Source organism: Cyprinodon tularosa, unplaced genomic scaffold, assembly GCF_016077235.1.
Source record: "Cyprinodon tularosa strain WSP-4 unplaced genomic scaffold, ASM1607723v1 ctg106, whole genome shotgun sequence".
Classification (NCBI taxonomy): domain Eukaryota; kingdom Metazoa; phylum Chordata; class Actinopteri; order Cyprinodontiformes; family Cyprinodontidae; genus Cyprinodon; species Cyprinodon tularosa.
The window spans coordinates 80,583-101,227 of record NW_024037849.1 but is presented as its reverse complement, the minus strand read 5'-3'; the positions used below and the strand labels follow the sequence as shown (position 1 = coordinate 101,227).

At 37.3% G+C, this 20,645-nt stretch overlaps 1 protein-coding gene across 1 annotated transcript in view; it reads left to right on the top strand.

Annotated features, from left to right (window-relative positions):
* Window positions 1-20,645, top strand: part of rabgap1l (RAB GTPase activating protein 1-like) — a 132,668-nt gene that overhangs the window by 37,724 nt on the left and 74,299 nt on the right. Inside the window, exons 11-13 of the mRNA XM_038286214.1 lie at window positions 849-978; window positions 9,016-9,109; window positions 10,765-10,915. Coding sequence (XP_038142142.1) covers window positions 849-978; window positions 9,016-9,109; window positions 10,765-10,915 — 375 coding nt within the window. The remainder of the gene's footprint in view (window positions 1-848; window positions 979-9,015; window positions 9,110-10,764; window positions 10,916-20,645) is intronic.

The window sequence follows — 20,645 nt, the reverse complement described above, 5'->3', positions numbered from 1 at the left end:
TTCTCAGCTCCGACTTGAGTTAGTCATTAGATGCCATGAGAGTGGGCAGATCAATGCAGCCCATTGATCCATTTTTCTTTCTAGGTGGAGGAGATGGGCCCCAGCACCAAAATAATTGAATAGACTAGAAATAAACATCAGCTGCCTGTGACACAGAAGGTCAAGTCTGATGGTATCTTTGCTCCCTTGCACATTTCTCTATTGTCTTTAAGACGTATTTAAGAACCCTGTAGGAGCAAGATGATCTATTTTGAGAGAAGAACATGTTGTGTAAGATTATTCGTATGATGGCAACTTAATAATTAAACCTAGCCGATTTAGTGTTAGGTGTAATTTCTTTTTCCCCCTTTACTTTTGGTATACATTTATTTAAAGACCAGCCCATAAAACAAATACACTTAAACAAATTCATGAGGCTTAGTTTATTTCAAGCTCATGGTTTTGGTTTTTGCTGTTAAGCATCTTCATGTCCTCCATCCTCTCCATATTGCCCTATAATCTTAACCATCTTGCTTTTACATTTTTTAAAACATACAATTATTTTCTGATGTTGTTTTTGTTTTCTTTATTTTTCCCCAAATGTTTTTTCTCTTTTTTTTTTGTGTCCCCCAGTAGGAATACGATATTTTTTCCTGAGTAAGATCATTGCATTAAGATATAATTTATTTTCAAGCTTTTCAAACGCCTATAAAACTGTTGGACTCCTTCAGTTGTTTGTTAGCTTTTAGACTTATTCCAGGAGTCTTTTTAAAGTCTTTAACTTAAAATCTTAAATAACTTCAGCCATTCTTTGTCAAAAAAGGTTAATTGACGATTAAGAATCTGTGATTTTCTGTTTGTCTGTACAGCAGGCCCCTGACAGAGTGAGTCAGAGTGATGCTGTGTATGAAGTGGTGAGCCTTCAGAGGGAGGCAGAGAGAAAAAGCGAGGAAAGAGAGCGGGTCACCTCCCAAAATGAGGAAGAAGATGTCGATGAAGGTATGCTCTTTTGAAATAATAAGGGAATATCAATATAAAGGCAATATAAATAAGGGAATTTTCCTTATTTTCTTTTTTTTTTTTTGGGTTTTTATCCTTGGTGGCACAAAGTCATCCTTTTAAATAAACAGGCATTGCTTCACAATAATGTGTCCTTCATAGTGAGATTGAAAATTGCGTGCACATAGCAGCACTCTTTCAACAAAACTGTTGTCCTTCAGTGGGGAGGAGAAAGAATGGTTACATTCTGAGGCACAACAAAAGAATAGTGATTCACCAAGATGTAGAGTCAAAGTTTCATTTATTTTTTTCTTTTAGTTGTATATCATTTTGCAAGTTTTAGATCTCTATAGAGGGTTACAAGCACCTTCAATCTCTGTCCTCCTGCAGCAAAGGCTTTGGCTCAAACCCTTGTGTACACTTCACTGACAGAGATTCATCAACAGTAAAGCTAAACTCTGTTGGGCAAGTAAACAGTGGTGATGAAGCGTGCGTATGCATTCATGCTTCTGACATTGTTGATGCCGGCTGTGGATGTGTTGCTTTGTCCACAGCAGTGAGCTGCAGGCCCAGTCTCTGGGGTGAAGGGAGTGGGGGTAAAGAAAGGATAGATGTTTGTGTTAATATGCACGCTTGTGAACGTGTGCATGTGTCGAGCGGAGCCCGGCTCAATCCTGTTAAGGCCTGCAACACTGCAGTGTCGACAACATCAAAGGGCCTTAGTTTTGTACGCTGCTGTTTGGACGGAGTAAACAGGCTCCTTCAGTCAAGGACACCACAGCCATTTGTTAATGTTGCTGTTGAATTTCAGTGATATTATAGAATCGAAAGCCTTATTGCTATTTTTTTCCCTTCTACATTTAAGTAAAGCCCCAAATCATTTATAATAATATTTAAATTTGACTGAAAGTAAGAATATATTTTTGAGAGAAGCAGCCAGAGTCCTAAATTTAATCTTTTATGGGAATTTGTGCTGCAGAAACATGCAAAAAGCAATTGTAATCAGCATTTATTGGCTTTAATGCCAAAACATGTTTCAATTTATTTCAGATATTTATTTAAATGTAGATATAAATTTAGTTAAAAAAATGTAGATAAAAAAAATTAATATTTTCTTTTTTGCAAATTATACACCTAATAGGAGCAGATTAATTCTCAATCAGAAATAACCATCTTGGTTCAAAAGGAAATAATCTTCTAACTAAATCTGCCACAGATATGAACAATTATGGGCTATAATTTCTAGATCTATACGTACTCTGCAAACATGTAAAAACAAATATTAAGCAAACCACACACACAAAAAAAATGTATTTGACTTCATGTGGGCTCGTTGGTTAAACCGGGAAAATCCACTACAGGGAGCTTTACCAGCACAATTTTTTTCATCCTTATGAATTGACGTTAATACTTAAAGGGAGCCAACGTTAGCATGCCTTGCTTTCATCACTCTTATCTCTTTTAGACCAATCAGGGACTCACCTGTTGGTAGGTTTTGCTGCTTGAGAATTTACCTGTTGTGTAAAATCTTAAAACTATAGTTGAAAAGAGGTCTGATTGAGCTCTAATTTATTTATTTTTGTTCTAAAAATGATGAAACATGAATTTAAAGACAATTTCAGAGGGGCTGCCTTTAGAGCTGAAACAATTAATCATGATTAATTGATTATTGAAATAAACGTCAACTAATTTAGTAATTGATTATATGTCATTAAGTGGAGTATAGAGACTGTGAAATATGCTTTTAGCTGACAGAACAACCCACTTAAAGCATTTATTATACCAACATTTAAAAAAAAAAATATATATATATATATATACATTTTGCATTTAAGATTAAAAAAACAAACTTTTTTGTCTGTCAATTTCCTCTATCCACAACCTTAGGTTTAATTTCATGAAAACTCTATTTTGAGGAACCTTTTGCTATCCAATTATTAATTGAATAATCGGAAAAATAAGTGACAGATTAATCGGTTCGCTAAATAATCCTTATATATTCAACATACGGTAAGCTTTTTTGCTGATGAAGGTTCTCAGTCATCCAGGTCATAGTCTTTCCGTAAAAATTTAAAAAATATCCACTGGACTTGGTTTTCAAGATTTGAAGACGTTTCGCCACCTCTCCAGGAAGCTTTCTCAATTCAAATGTTGCGGATCCAGACATTTGAGTTGAGAAAGCTTCCTGGAGAGGTGGCGAAACGTCTTCAAATCTTGAAAACCAAGTCCAGTGGATATTTTTTGAATTTTTACGATAAGCTTTTTTCTTTACAGTTTTGACATGAAATGACACAAATCAGCCTCATCTGGACAAAGTGATCCATCAACTTTTTCTCCTGAGAAAGTCACTGAATCTCAAAACTTGACCCATTTACCAGACTGAACATTTTCCTTCTTATAACAAGCGTCTTTGCCGAAGGAATTAAGCAGCGATATGACCAGATAGACTCTAGAGGCGCCCAAATGTGACCCATTTTCAGGCACCTTGTCTCAGGGTTATCATTCAGACACACTAAAAGGTAACACTGGTTATCAATGAGCTGTTTAATTTAGCAATCGTGCGTGTACACAAATATTTGAGCATAATCTTGTAAATCCATAGAGGACATTTCCACTGAGCTTTACCAAGGACAGGATGTTTTTCCCCAAGCAACAGATAGAAATGATGCTCAGGTCAATGCAAAAGATTGCAAGTATTCAACCTTAAGTTTTAATTACGTTTGATGTGATAGACCAAACCGAGTTGGAGAATATTTGATAAATGGAGGGAAAAATCAAATGATATTTACACATTTATTTACAAATAAATGTCTCAAGTGCATTTTCTAAATATACTTTATGAAAGCCTTTGCAATATTGTATGTTCTCCTAAAGTACAACCAAGGTTAGGTTATATCCAAGTAACGTCTTCCTTTGGACAATGAGTTCAAGGCACAAACAAAACTTTTCATAATTTATTCTGTATGGTACGCCAGCATTTATAACATGTAGGCGAATCACTGTCCCCAAGACATCCGTAGTTATATATTTTTATATTTATATATTTTTTAAACAAAGTGGAGTGTGTACCGAATATCTTCAGAACAGCTCCAAATGACACAAAACTCATATGTGTGAGTAGAACATGATGTAATAACGCAAAATCAAGGGCCCAATGTAAAAAAGAAAAAAAAAAACGACGTTCCCCTTTAAGACTAAAGAGTATGTCATTGTATTTTTGTGAAAAAAGCTTAAGCTCTTGTAGTTTGGATCAAAAAGCAGCTTGCAAGTATCGCTGAAGATTCTGGGATTGTTTATATTCAGAGCTTTGAGTGAACATGCTTTGATCCAAAACATTCCCTCGTAGCTCTCAGGTTTGGTTGTTTTTTTACTAGAAGCCTTACCTGACACCCAGACTGAAGCCTTTTGCTTCCTCTTCTCCTCACATTTCTCTTCTAACTCTGCCACCCCCATGTTCTGCCTCACACAGGATTTCTCATTAGCGAGACATCAGAATATAGATGTCATTTTAACCAGACAATCTTCTTGCACATTAGCCTGGTCACTTAGCACTTTGCAAATTACCTAGAGGGCTTCACATTGCATGGAACAATTGAACAATTGGAGACACTCCCATTGGAGGGAGTGTTGGCCTAGAGGGTTAGAGCAGTGCGCTTGTGCTCTAAGGGGGTTGGAAGTACCTGCTTGCTCTCTGGGTCCCTGAGCAAGACCCTTAACTCCACACTGCTCCCCGGGTGCCGCACAATGGCAGCCCACTGCTCCCCAAAGGGAGGTGCAGAGGTATATTCTCCTTTGTGAGATCAATAAAGTTTTTTTATTTTTATTTTTTTGTTTTTTTATTTAATTTTTTTTTTAAATGCCTGAACTTAACAAATAAAACTTGACCTGTTGGCAGCTCCTCGCAGTGAGCCGTCTTCAGCTCCTGCAGAGTTACCAAGGGCCTTTTGGCTGCTTCTCAGATTAAAGCTCTTCTTACAGAGCTTAGTTTAGCGCGATTTACACTTTTTGGATAAATTTGCAGCTGTGTCATACAGTCACTTCTTACATTTTCAGATGACTAAAGATTATCCCAAAGCTGGGGATGTTATTTTAAACATAAGTTTAAAATTACATTAGGGGTGCAAGTTTCAAACTTTTCCTCTACTCTATTTGTGACATGCGTGCTGTGGTATGTTCTTCAACGATTTCTTCAGACCACTGACACCAGAAGACCTACTTTCACAGATGGACTATATTTACCAACCAGATGATATAAGTTTGCCTTTAAATTTAAAGTTTTTAAAGCAGAAGTGCATAAATCTAATGTACATCAGCACTATTCAAGTATAATTTTCTTTAATTTCTAGTAGTAATTTCTAATTAATTCTATTCACAGTCCTCTCAACCTGGAGTTCTGTTTGCCTGTTGCTGCTGGAAACGGTCTCCTGCTTTTTTCACCTTGAATCAGTGAAAAGCATTTACAAGATTGGAGGGAAAATGTGTCTTTTTTTGTGCCTATCTGTCGATTTACCGAAAATTCATGAGGCATTCTCCACGGCTGTGTCTGAGTCCTTTCAGCCGACTCTGTGGGCGACCCCCCCTCTGCCTCAGCTGAAGATTGGAAGCGTTCAGGGCTATGGGGCCGACGGTCACTCTTATTGTAATAGTAATGAACGCACTGCCCAACTATGCCACAGCTGGGTAAACACATTTACAAGTGATTCTTGTTCAGTTTTTCTTTTCATTTGAAATGGGAATAGGAAATTGTTTCTTTTTTCTTTTTTTCCCTTCTTTTTTTGGGACAAATATAATTAGATGTGCAGTCTAAGTCCTTTACAGTAACCGTTTATTTATCATGCATTAAAAAGAAATTCTTGCTTGCTTTAACAACCCCAGTATATTTGTGACTCCATCCTCACCCAGATCCCCTTTTAATCCTTTGCTGAATGTGCCTGTCCCTCCTCGTATTAAAAGCTAATAGTAATGGTCCTTGTCTCCCCAATTCCTTTCATCACCTGGTAAGTTGGCAGGAGCTTTGGACTCATGCTATCTTGCCACGTGGCTCCAACAAATCTGAGGACTAAGGCAGGAGCTTTATGTGCTGGTTCTGAAACATTTGAAAAGCTTCATCAAGCATTTATAAAGACCTGAAAAGCTCCTGCTGAGGCTGTGAGGATGTTGGAGTCGCAGCACATTCAGCATAGCCACATGCTTTTACTCATTTTGAAATGTCAAGGCTTGAGAAAGAGTATTAAGAAGGAATGAACTAGGCCTTTAAATTCTCAGAAAGGTTGGAGTCTGGTTTATATAATTTAAATCTCTGAAGGCCTACGTTTTGCCCCTTTAACATATTTGGTGTAATTATGTTGCTTTCGTGTTTGTGTGACCTTTTTTTTTCTGATTGTGCACCAGTACAGCCAAAGAGCTTATGACCGCATGTTACTTAAATACCTCACTATATGAAAAGGCAGTCAGAAAAGGCAGATTTATAGTTTCAGATGATTTAAAGATGACAATATACACTTTGAACTTTATCAGATGATTAAAAAATCAATCCATTCTTTTGCTTAATTTAATCACAGCCCATCAAACGCAAATAACGCCCTTAAAAAATACAGCTTGCTCATTTTAAAATCAACTATTTGAAAACCTCATTAGCCCTACATGATTGTGCATAAATAATGGCACATTGTAGCTGTATTTAATCATATTTTCAAATGCACTGACGCTGCAATGGAACAAATTAAGGTCAGATTAAGGTCAGGTTTTACGTTGAATTACAATTTTTATTTAAATTAAAAATGGATCAAGTAAAGCTTTAATGACAGTTTTTTTTTTAAGTTGTGCCTCTGCTTAGTTTGTAAAGAGCCGTACATTGTTAAACATGCATTTAATTTACACACTATTGATGGAGGTACTTGGTGGATACTTTAGGCCATTATTCCCTATTATCCCCCCCTTGTATCAGTATCAGTTGGTGGGTGCCTGTGTTGACTGAATCCTTAACGCAATTAACATCCAAGGCTTTAGATCATGTACAATAATGTGCACGCACCTCCAAAAGGTATTCATTGTTAATATTTTTCATTGCGTTTGAGGTTTTAAAACCTCAAACTCAAAGCTATTCCCGACATTTGGAATTGAGAAAGCTTCCTGGACAGGAAGCAAAACGTCTTCACACTTGGAAATAAAGTCCATTGGATCTTTTTAAATTATTTTTTTTTGGAATACGAGATTGTGATTGGGGGACCTGGACTTTGTTAATGAGTCTAGATGCAGATGGGAAGAAGCTGTTTTGGTGGGATGTTCAATTCAAACATTTTTTTTTAATACCTTTGGAAAACTGGATTGTTTTACACATATTATACTGGTTTCTTTGATTTTAATGGAAGTATGCTGGAAGGATCTCCTGCAGTGGTCTGTCTTACAGCAGATCTGGTGAATTCCCTGACGGATGAAACTGCAGAGATTTGACTTATTGCTCTTCATCTTTTGAATAATTTGTCTTAGTAGAATACCTGTTTTCCTCAGCCTAGTAACCCACCAGCAGCCAAAATTATTTTTGCCTGCGAGTGGTCTAGCCTCGATCAATGCCCCAGGCCCTAGAACTGGCGGGACAATCACAATGCAGAGATGTGTCTTGAATTTCTGGATGCAAAGCGGGCGGGGTTTTGAGGGCGTCATGACAAAGCTGCTGACACCTGAGAAAGCGCACAAGAAAGATGGCAGCATCTACTGAACAGTTCTCGTTTGACTCAGCTTTGGAATCAGTTTTGGAAGGATTAGACTTTGGGTTTTCGTTGAAACGTGAGCAGGAAGAGGCTCTACTCTCATTCATTTTTAAGAAGGACGTAGTCAGCGTTTTACCGACAGTTTGTTTGTTTACACTCCCTACCAGCTTTCTGTTGCGCTTATTACATCACAGTCAGTTGCGCTCATTGGTCAGAGCGTTGGCCAATAGGCACAGACATGGTTTGAAAAACAATGGGTTGTTCTCGTCAACAATTTTCCGATGTCTCATTCATCAGGGCCAGACTAAATTACACATTTAATCTCACATTTATTCTGGTTTATCAGGCTATGTTTTCCTTTCTTTTAACACTGAACATATATTTATTCCTTATTATGAGATTATAGAGTTATATTACATTCAACTCAGGGCTTAAGTTATTTAGCTTAAATTCAATATCTTCGTATAGTTTTGGATTTGGAACAGTAAACAATATATGAGGCAGTATTCTAAAATCTGTGTTTTTATCGCTGCACCAAGGTTAAACTATTTCGGAGAACATATACCTCCTTTCTCCACCTTTAGACCAAGTTTAAGTGTTCGTTTTAGATATGTAAGCTTGTGCGACATATTGCTTATGACTAATTTTAATCCATCTACTTTCATTTAAGTATTATGCATTTATTTATTTTTTTATCTAAAAAGGCCAAGCAATGACACCATTGACGGCCATAAGAGTATTTTTGTGCTTTTGTGTCATTCTGCTTTTCTAGTGTAAAAAAACATTTCAGCACTTGTCCCTGTGCATCATACGGTAAAGCAGCCTTACGGTCTCCTTTAGAAGACAAGTGGTTGGCTGTGCTGATTGCCTCTTGTCTGCCTCATGCACCAGCAGTGATAATGGAAGGTGTAGGCACTCCTGCCTCCATTAACTGTGTGGGTTCAATACCAGCTGGTTTTAAAATGTTCAATAAGAATCAGACAAAGGTTTATACTGATTTATTATTTAGTAACTCATATATATTTTGCAATTGTAAATGAATAGTTTTTTTACTTGAGTGATGCCTCCCATAAAACTTCCACTTTCATATCAAAATTTGCACTTGACTTTCATGAAGAGTAGAGATGCTTTGGTAGTTAACAGAAATTGTCGGACTTGTTGTAAGTGGTGAGGCCTTAACAACCCTGAACAGCATATTCTTTGGACTTAGACTAGTTGATGGCTCTAATAAATGTGTACATTTTATTTATAACAGTTTTATCTGTAACTTAAATTCATGTGATCAAACTGATTGATGTTTGTCTGTGTTTACATTTGTTTCCTGCAGACAGTGACAGTGAAATCTCCAGTGGAACTGGAGATGTTTCCAAAGATTGTCCGGAGAAAATACTGGAGTCCTGGGGAGGAATCCTCACCAGATGGTAGGGTATCAACTGAGACAAAATCTAGACACTGTGATGGCAGAAACGCAATACTGATTCATACAGGAACAGTTTTCTTGAGTATTGACAGCTGGAGCAAAGAGTGAAGGTTAGAGAATCATTATGTTGATTAGCAGATTAAATGCTTGGAAACAAACTGATAATTGGATTTATGACTAAATCATATCACTTTCAATCTTAGCCTTTAATTAAATTTCTTGAAATAGCACATTTCCCCATATTCATAAAAGCACATAGTGTTTTGCTCAGTAATTTAATTGTTACTAGAATCTGACACTTGAAGCTCGATCACTGTATTTCTCTGATCATTTAATGCACTTTACTAAGCTCTGCAAGGTTGCACAGACAGCTCTCTTTAGTTTTTTAACTAGGCCTGTGGAAGTAAAGAGATGCAAGAAGCTGTTTAAAAGGAAGCTGTGGTTTTTTTTTTCTTCTATATTTTGAGATATTTCTAGTGTTCATTTTGGTGCATAAGATCAAGACTTTCAGAAGATAACAGGATGGTTAAATAGAATACAGTAAAAGGTATAAAAAGAAACAGATCAGGAAAAAGTCTCTGATACTGAATGAGTACTTCACGACCAAATGACCACCTGCAAAGCAGGCAAGAATATCTGAGCGTATTTTGAAAACGTCATGATGGTAACAGCTCTGAGTTACACCAGGAAGCACTTTCTTAGTCCTGCTTAAAGTACCGTACATTCCGAACTATAGAGCGCGCCTCACTATAAGCCACACCCACTAAATGTTTTTGAAAAACTTGAAAAGTACACATTTAAGCCACAGTGGGCTATAAGCTGCCGATATCTACTGAACTGTCTCCCACCAAACCTGTAGAGGAAGCTCAGCTCTACAGGAGTTGAGCCCAGCCTCTTTATAAGTTTGGGAGCGTTAATGTGGCAAATAAATGATAAATTACGTGAATTTGGGAAATTTTTTCACTTGTCATGCCTGCTGCTCGCATTTTCATTTGTTTCCTTATAATTTATTTTCCAACTTTGACTTCCTCATCTGGCGGTTAGGAAAAATCCACAGAAAAGCTGCACATTCTTATAAGCCGCATGGTTGAAAACATGGGAAAAAGTAGCTGCTTATAGCCCGGAAAATACGCCATTTAAAATAGCCCAGCTTCATGCACTGCCACTGACAGACAGCAATAAAGTAGATAAAGACTAAAAAAGATGAGAGACAAGCAGAATACAGTTATCTGCAGTTCCTGTTTGACTTGTTTAATACAATAGAAACACACAATGTTGAATGTTTAAACTGGTAAATGTTTTTTATTTTTTTTTATTTGATTTTTATATTTTGAATTTGATTCTCATAACACATAAAAGAAACGGAGACAAGCTTTGCAAAGTCCTGCAAAGTTAAGGATTGTTTAAACTGTTTCTTTTTTTTTAGGTACTGTCAGTCAAATTCAGGGTATTTTATTGAGGCCTTGAATTCATCCATTGAGTTTGATTCGGACATCAACAATAGCTGTTTGCTGTATAAAAATGTACTGTTCAATGCTTGCTCGTTTAGAAATGAACTCGGATTGATCTCACCTGAAGAGCCAACTAAAAACCCAGGTTTTAGTGTACAGGTGCACTTCAGGATAATAAAGTCCAGTCTGTGTTTTTGTGCAACAGGCACGGGAACCTGTCCACTCGTCCGAAGGGTTTACCCTCGTTGGTCCGCAGTGGCATTCCTGAGCCACTTAGAGCTGAAGTCTGGCAGCTGCTGGCTGGGTGCCATGACAACCATGACCTGCTTGAACACTACCGCATCCTCATCACCAAGGTACTGTACAGACATTTAGAGCAGGGAAGAGGGTTATTGTTAGGCGTCTGAATTTGTGATGGATAATCTTTCCCAGAGCTCTATGGTTTGACTGATTTCTTACTTTGAGGTTTGAAAGACCAGCTTTCATACAACTCCTGTGGTTCAAATTCCATTCAGTAAGATGGCAAGAATAGGAAAAGGTATTTTCATCATCAACTGTTATAAGGACCGTAGTGCTGCCCCATCCCTCCCCTAGCTGTTGCTGTTAGCTGTCTATGGTATCATAAAGCCCCTACACTTTCTTTTGTCCTATTCAAAACAACCAGTAGGCTGTGATAAAAGCACTAGAGCAGATGGGGTATCAGACAAGAGCCCTTCTCTTTGGTAAACATCGGTTAGACTTGTATTGCCAAAAATGGCAGTAGAACAGAAAACAATTAAGCTGGTTTACTTTGGCGCTACAGCTAATTTAGATTATGTTCATTCCATGCCCTTCTGTGCATTTTTAACATATATGTGCTGCAGAGTTGCACATATATGATAGGTAAAATGTTTTCAAAGACTGGCATACATTTTTCTTCAGTCTCCTTTACTCTAATACCCCTAAATAAAGCACTGTGACACATAGAGAGATCGTGAAGTTGCCTAAATAGGACAGAAATGTACAGAATAACAAAAGCCAAAGCAGGGATGTGTCAGGGTTGTGGAGAGATTTCAAAGATCGGGCTAAAAAGCAATATTTGAAGCTTTAAACACCTCACAGAGCACTAAATGATCCAGCGACTCATAGCCAAAACACCAACCCGGACATGCCCTTCCAGCCAAACTGGGAGGTTAGACAATGACCGTATAATTCATGGAAGAAGTGGGGAGGCCCTTGGTGATTTTGAAGCAGTCTTTACTTAAATCCCTTTAAGAATCAGAGGATCGATGTTTATAGATGCCCCGTATTTAGTCTAAATGAGCTGGAAGTATTTTACACAGAAACATTTTGAAAACGTCCAGTCTTGGCATGTGTACTTTCTCTTCACAATTATGCGTTGCTTTGTTTTGTTGCATTAAAAGTTAACTGAAGTTTAAGGTTGTAACACAGCAAAATTTGAAAAAGTTTAAGGGGATAAAATTTGTTTGCAAAGTACTTCATTTTTTTTTCTTCTAGATTTTTGGCTTTTAGTAACGGCCGTTAAATGCCACCTTTCAGTAGTCAGTATTGACCTAAGGGCTAAGTTCTTTTTCTCTGTTGTCATGTTTGGTTGTGTTTTCATGGAGAGCAGCTGAGTTGTGGTTTTCTCAGAGATCAAGTCAGGGTGAACAAAGTGTTTTGTGTTTGTGTACTCTAGTATTTGTAACATTAATGACACTGAGTTTCACTAGAGCCGTACTTCTGAACTGTGTGGTAAGTCAGAGATCACTACATTTTACTTGTGACATTTAAGTGCTTGCTCTGCTAATACAGCTCAAAGTGGCCTTTGCCCCCATACAGAGCTCCCAGGAATTCAAAATATATCCTTAGACCTTTTGTACTTGGTGCAGTTTTGACTTTATTATCTCCATTGTCTTCAACATATTTGTTGAGGTTGTGATGCTTTTATCCAGTCTTATTTAAATGATTATTGACCGAAAAAAACTACAAATTATTTCATATATCATTCTACATTTTGGCCTTATCCCTTAATATTGCTCCCCAAGCTAGCTTTATCTCCTTTAACCCAACAAAAACAGATTTGTTCACAGACCATAAAGCATAAATGAGGTCCTGCAGGCTTTAGACAAATGCAGGTTTGCAGAATCATATAAACCGTTAGAAGCATTGTCAGTATCAGTGATGGTTAAGCAGCTCCCATTTTGAGCATTATGTGTAGCCAGTAGCTTTCGGGAAATATCCTCCTTTGGCTCTAAAAGGCTCACAATAAGTGCACAAAATATTAAATGTTGACTTTCATCTTAAAAAACATGTTTTAAACAGAAATTGTGTCCCTTTCGGCCCCCAGTCCTGTTTTACATTTGAGCCCAACAAACTTTATAAGTTTGGCGCTCATTTCTCCTGTAGAGCTGCTGAAGCTTCAGAAATACTGCAACCATGAATGCATCTACAGTAAAAGTGCAAGGGCTCTTTATATGTTTTCCCTTTTATAAATACGGATGGTAAATTATTGTGCCGTTTTGTTATTTATCTCGATAAAAAAAGTTACCCTTGCTAAAACTAATAATGATCAATACTAAACTCTTTTTGATGAGGTTTAAGAACTCCAACACTGAAAGTGCCATCAGTATTGTTGCTTTCGGTTTTTCACAATATAAGCTGCATTTGTTTTTCAGAGTGTTCATAAATATCTTCTATTAAAATTCTGATTGAATGCAGTCATTGTGGGCTGTTGTGGGCCACATTTTCACTGTTTTACTCTTGTACTGAGGAAGCCTGTTAGAAGTCCAAGTCACAAAACCCATATTGTGACTTGGACATAAAAAGTATCAGCTAAAAGTAAAAGTATCACATGATCTGGGTCATAACAACATTTTATTTAATTGTTCCTTAGATTGAGGCACACCTCTGGTAGATGTGTCCTTAAAATCCTTTAATATATTTAGAAGTATGGCACAGTGTGTCTGCAGCCTCTGGTGTCTGTTCTGCTCTCACCTTCTTTATTCGCTCTGCTTTAATTGGCAAATCAAGATATCAACAAGGAATGGCTCTCTTTTGTTTTATTTGTATTTTTGTCTTCAGTGTAATTCTAGTATTTTTTGACTCTGACGCTGAAGTTGTCTTGTTCCACCAAATATCCCTATTAAAAATTTTAAAGAATGCTTTAAAAAATTCTGCATCCTGATTATGATCTGTATCACAATCAAAATCATAAGGATTGTTCCTAGGAAGAGACACATCTGTGGTAGAAATTTAAAAAGTCTGTTCATAACTTTCAAACAAACATTACCAACCACAAAAAACGACCTTAAAACAAAACCTCCTTGGCAGAAGTAATCATACATTTCAGATAAGGATGATGAATCATTTGCTTCACCTTTATGTTTATCACAACATATATCGCCCAATATTATACAAATAAAAATAGTATTATTCATCGCCGCTAAAATGTACCAGTTTTTCACAAACTGTTGCACATTGTTACCTTGTAGCACCCATTTAAATGTTAGAGAACGATTAACTTTGTATTTCGATATGTTTCTAATAGGACTGCAACTAACAATTATTTTGCAAATCAATTAATCTGTTGATTATTTTTTCGATGAATGGATTAATAATCGGATAATAAAAGGTTCCTTAAAGAAAATTTTTTCAGAAATTAAATCTGGTGAAACAAAAAATTTTCCCCTTCAGGAGTTCTGGATAGAGCATATTGACAGACGAAAACGTTTTTTTAAAATCTTAAATGCAAAATGTTTATATATTTATTCTACAATGTTGTTATAATTGCTGCTCTAAGTGGGCCGCTCTGTGAGCTTAAAGGCATGTTTTCCAGTCTCTATACTCCGATTAATCGATTTTTCAATTAGGCGATGATAATTTGAATAATCAATTAATCGGATTTTTTGTTTCAGCCCTAGTTTCTACTTAACCATACCTTCCTGAAAAAAGCTTGGTCAAAATATAATTTTATATATATAGGATATAGTCAGACCAACATGATACAGTTCAGTTCAGTTTATTTATATAGCACCAATTCACAAGAAATGTTATACCAAAGCACTTTACTGAGACAAATGAATCAATTTTTAAAGACAGATTAGTTATCATACAGACAGATTGGAGCAGGCATTAAAAAAGCCCTTTTGGGTTAAGGGTATTTGTGGACGTCCCAAACCAATCTTAAGTTATCAGATCAGGGTTTTTTTTTGTCAATCCATCGTGATTGGTCGCTATCTTAGCTGACCACTATGGACGTAGGGCCTATTTTATGAGTGGACATGCTGTGAATGGGGGATAATAAATTTAACCACTGTCTCCTTTATGTTTTTATTTAGAATAACCCTTACCTATATAACCAGAGGAAGGATTGTCATCTAAAACATGAAACCAGCCACTGTAGGAAAGAGTAGAATATTCCTTTGACACCAGCAGTGAGTTGGCTTAGCCTAGCATCTGTCATTTAGTGCTGCTCATTTAACAAATGACTCGCGTAGAGAAGTAAAGTTCAGACGTGGGAGTATTAGTCACACGCAGACACAGCTGTTAATTACAATTAACACAGTATGAAACTACAGCTCTACATACCTTTGCCAGATTGAGATACCTGATAGTGTGCAGAGCCTTGTAAAGGCATTTATACCCCTGGAAACCTTTCACATATTGCTACATATTTAGGATTTAATGGAATACACCAGCATAATGTCAAATGTGAAGTGAAGAGAAAATGATGAATTCTTTTCAAATAATTTCAGATATAATTCTGAAAGCTGAGGCCATCAACACCAAGTCAAATTCCTTGTAAGTGCAAACCTACTTGGCAATAAACTTTATTCTGGTCCTGATGTTTATTAGCATACAGTTCACTGTAAGTGCAGTTTAATCCCAGGAGGATTACAGCTACTCTATGAAGGTTCAGAACATTAGTGAGGAAAGCATGTAGAAGGCTAAGGAGCACAACAAAAGCCTGAAAGCAAAGGGAGATTAATATTCCAAGCTCTGTGCATCCTGTAGACCAGTGGTTCCCAAACTCTTTTGACTTGTGTACCCCTTTGGGCATTTTTTCTTACCATGAGTACCTCTCTTAGTCAACGGTTAAGCAGTTTGTCCAAAATTAAAATGTAAAATAATTTATTATTTTTAAAAAAAGCATTTAATTCTTAGGCATTTAAGGCTTTCCATCGAAAAATAAAAAAACAACATAAATTTGTTGCCTGGACGTTATTAAGGAATAGAAATAAATACAAAAAAATATATATATTACAAACCTGTATTTATAAAACTGGAGCTCCTCTGAGCAACTCTCTTATAATCATTTAAACTTGATGAATTAGGAAGTAAAAATTATAATCAGACTGACTTTATTAGTTTTACCTTGTTTTCATCGAGACACCAGAGCTGCTTTGATGAGCTCTGATAGCTCAGTGTGAAAAACAGTTGATCCCAAAGCTGTTCTCTACATCTAGTCTGTTCTTCTACTTTATTTTGATGTTTGTCAAAGCTAAAGGTAAACTCAAACATATAAGAAAAACGTACCTTTTGGTTGATAAAGCTTGTTTAATTTTTAAACTGGATCCTCACAAAGCAAAGCAGATCCCAGCCCTAATTTATTTACTACCAAGAAAGAAAATATTTTCATGTAATCCTTGCCATGCATGTGCGGACCACTAGGGTACGAGTACCCTGGGTTGGGAATCGCTGCTGTAGAACACTGTTTATTCTACCATATAAATATGGAAAGAGCCTAAACCAAATGCACACTCTCCATGACGAGGCCTACAACTACTTTAACAGAATTAGTAAAACAGAAGCGGCAAGGAAGCTTATAGTAACTCTGGAGGAGCGACAGAGATCCACAGCTCAGGTGGATATCAGGGGAGAAGAAGAGGAGAAAAGCAAAAAGAAAGTATGAAATTCAATTTGAAGTTTGCCATAACTCAAGCAAACAACGCAGCAAACATAAAAGGAGACGTGCTGATGAGATGAGGAAAATGTATATACGAGGTAACATTAAGACGATGAGATGTTTCATTTGTTTACTAGCTACACATTAGCATAACATCCTTAACATTTGTTCTGATAATGATAATAATACTTGCATTTATATAGCTGCATTTGAAACAAACCCCTGTGTGCCTGATAATAGAGTAAAATGGTAGAGCAAGCTAAATGTCAAGATACAGTGTTTATTACCAGCACTATGTGCAATCTGTTGGAAACTGTTTGTTGTTGAATTTCTGTCACATCAAACCGGAAGTGCATTTCAGATAATAGAAAATTTAAAGATGTGAACACAGCATTTTAGGATTAATGTCCAGAGTAGCAGTTATGTATAAAAAAGATCAGTGCAGCTCCATGGCAATATGGCTAAAATATACTGCCTGACAGGTTGGAGACCCTCCTCGTCTTTCTAGAGACACTTTTCAACACAATGCTGGTTGAAGCAATCTGCTTTAATCAATAAGCAGAGAGTGGGAGATGAGAGAATAGTAGAGCCAGAAATATGAGGTGGTTGTGATTGAAAAGAGGAGATGAGAAAAGTAAAAAGTGGTTACATCAATAGTTTTCTTACGTTTCTTCTCCGAGTTGTTTTTATTTGCTGTTTATATTTCTCTATCTCCTCATTTTTTCGCTCACCTTTTAATATGTTGCTCTGGGATAACTTTTTTTCTTTGTTCTCTCTCTGCACCTCTTCATTTTTCCTCAGATTTTTCTTTTAGCACCAGCCTTTCATGGTGGCTGGCAGGTATTCTTCCTGTGCATTTTGCGGCTGCCCTGATTCATTGTGCCTCTGCCTCACCCTCCTCTCCCCTGCTGTTTCCCTTCCCCTCTCTCACTCTTGTTACATAAGAGAAAGCCTCTGTTGTAGAGCACATTCTTTCTCATTCCTCCATCCCCGCCACACCCACATCTTCTGTCTTGCAGGAGTAGTGATGGTATTGATAGGTGGTAGGCTGAGCTATTATTAGCCACACCAAATGAATAGAAGTCTAGGTAGATGGAGAGGAATGAGTGAGAGGGAAGAAATGGAGACAAACGACAGAAGTGTACTGTAGGCTATGCAGGGCAGGTTAATTTCTATTGTCTTAAATGCTGACTGAATTCAAACTGGATTGATTTATTAAACTTATTTTGGGAAATCTTGAGTGTAATTTAATGTTGGATATTGATAGATCTAGGATTCATCAAGGAATTCAGTGGTAGTTTAAGAAGTTTTATCAATGTGTTAAATCTGCTGGTCTAATATCATACATGTATCATGTTTTGCATTAGACTGCCCTAATCTTCTTACTTACAAATAGTCGCCATGTCACACAGAATGTGGCCCCAGGGCAGCTGAGCTCTTTCCCTGCATGCATAGCCCTGTGTTTGGGGGAAAGAGTTTGATAGGTTGCTGCTGACATTTGAACAACCTTTACGTTTCCCAGGAGCTGAACAAGCTCAAGGTGTGCTGCCATGCTTTAACCGCCGGCTTAAAAAAAAGCTCAGACTGCTATTTCTAGCCTTGATTTTCCTAAACCCAGTCTTGCTTAAAGCACAGGCACTCTTTTAAGTGAGGGTCAAGAGCCCTCCTCCTCACGTTTGATGGCTGTAGCCAGAGGCTCGGAACAGCAGTTCCCACCATGGCAGACGGCGTGGGACTGAAGGTCTTCCAAGGAGAGTTATTTGCCAAGCAGATTGAAGTTAAAGAGAAAAATCAGACCGTTTTTTCCTTTGCACCATAATTATTGGCACAGTAAACCGAAATAAATGAGTCTTTTGTGATAAGATGTATAAGGCTCATAACCTCAAAAGGCTGCGATCAAAAAGGGACTGTCAGTACATTTGTGTCCTGATAAATTAGAATATCATCAAAATGATAATTTCAAATATGAAACTCATATTTTATACATTCATGACTCACAGATGGGTGTAGAAATATACTTCCATTCTTTATCATGGCTTATAGCCAAGTAAAAATCAAAATAAATTTTTTATAGAAAAGAAAGAAGAAGACATTTTTGTTAGAGAGCCCACTCAAACATTTAGAAGATTCCTGAAATGAGTTTTCAAGCAAACAGTTCAATCCTCTGCAGATATTTTAAGAAAACACAGGAAAATGTGTGATGATAAATTGTTAGCATTCAACAGGAATAAACACAATCGTGAGGAGGATCGTGGAGCAAAGCTGATTCAAGAATTTAGCAGTTTGGGCTGTGGCTATAGTCTATGCTCTCAGAGCCACCGGAAGGTTTCCGTGCAGTAGTTTTATCAAGGCCAGGAAAGGTGCTGCGACCGCTGTCTCCTATTCTGCAGCCCCTCCTGAGCCTGAGTTACCCAGAATCCCCTGATCTAGGATAAGGAGAATAAGAGTCCTATCTGTATAATAAGAAATGGTTAAGGCAATGGTTTTCTTAAACTGTTTGCTGGTTCATCTCAAATAATTTTAATATCTGGGAAAAAGTTCAATTAATTTTATTTATCATTAAGGCCTTTTTTCTTAATATTTAGATAATTGTGGCATTTTAAGCAGGCATTTTCCCCTTCTTTTAAATCACTTTTAAAGACTCCCTCTTTTCCTTGTACTTTATAAACTGGAATTTAACTTGGATTATGGCTTAGAGATAATACAAACCCCAAATTCACAATGGAAATGTTTTCTCTATATTTTTTTCATTTTTCATTGTCAACCACTCTTATCAAAAGTAAGAGCAGATATACCAATACGTCAGAGAGAAAGGCCCCTCTGCTCTGCAGCCATGTTTATAATATGTAAGAGATTAACTCTTTGTTCCGTACTGTTGGATGCAATTTTCAACTCTGGTACAACCTTATGCAAGTTTTTACAGAATTGGGGAAAAAAACATTCAGTGGTGGCTCGTTTAGACTTAGACAGTACTTTATTGATCCCTTGGGAAGACTCCCTCTGGAAATTAAGGTTACCAGCAACTTACAGGGCAAAAAAGAATTAAGTTAAATTAAATTAAGCAAAATACAAATAAATAAATATGGAGTTCACATTTAACAGAAAAAAAAAAAAAAAATACAAGTGTTGCTACTCCTTCCCTCTTCCCCCTGTCCTGTGTCACCTCCTCGCCCCCAGTGAGGCGTTGTACAGTCTGATGGCGTTGGGGACAAAAGAGTTCTTAAGTCTATTGGTCCAGCACTTGGGAAGCAGCAGTCTGTCACTGAACAGGCTCCTCTGGCTGCTGATGACGGCCTATTCCTATTTAATCAGTAGGAATAAGTTACCTGAAAATTTGGTCATCCCTACTGCTTGGGATTTTGAATAATTAAATGATTATTAAATTATATATAATTATTGACAAATAATTTAATAATATAAATTTCCAAGTCAGATAATGACTTAGACTTTTAGATTTAGACAGACTTTGTCATTTTGTACAGTTAGGGCCGGATTGATCAAGACCCAATTTTGCGTGCAGTAATTTGCGCTCGCAAACTGGAATTTTGCGCGAGGGGCTGAACCATGGTTTGCGGGTGATTTAACAAGAGTGATTGCGTAACTGGTGGCAGGTGCAAAACTGTTGGAGACGCCCTATTTAAATGATGGTTTTGCGCGTTTTGTGGTTTGCGGCGAACTAGTTTGTAGTTTGTGCAAACTAGTGCATTAAGAAATTTTAATCTTACAGTGACACCCCCACCCCCTCAAAAAAAAAATATATATATATAAACTTTGGCAACCTTTATTCCCTAAGGTGGTATGTGGCTGAATTTCTACTTCACTGCAGTAAAAAACAAAAAAAACAAAAAAAAAAACAGGTGTTTTGATTTGGCCTGTAGAAAAATGCACATACCAAATGGCTCACAAGAAGTGACTGTGGATAAGATGACTGTGCCTACGCATCCCCGCAGCATTGGCATGTTGCTCCACAGGCGCAGGGGGGAGGTCGGGGTTCTCTCCGGTAGGGCGTCAGGGTGACATGGCATTTAGAACGTCGGACAGCACTTCTGAAAGACGAGATTGGGAGATCCCAGATGCAAAAAAGTGCAATGTTGCAAGGAGTTTTGTGATATCTGGTATTGCGTGGGTCCTCCTTGTGGCTGGCTCCAAATCCATTCGGAGTTCCCCCAGCAGCTCCAAAATGGCAATGCTGGATAAAC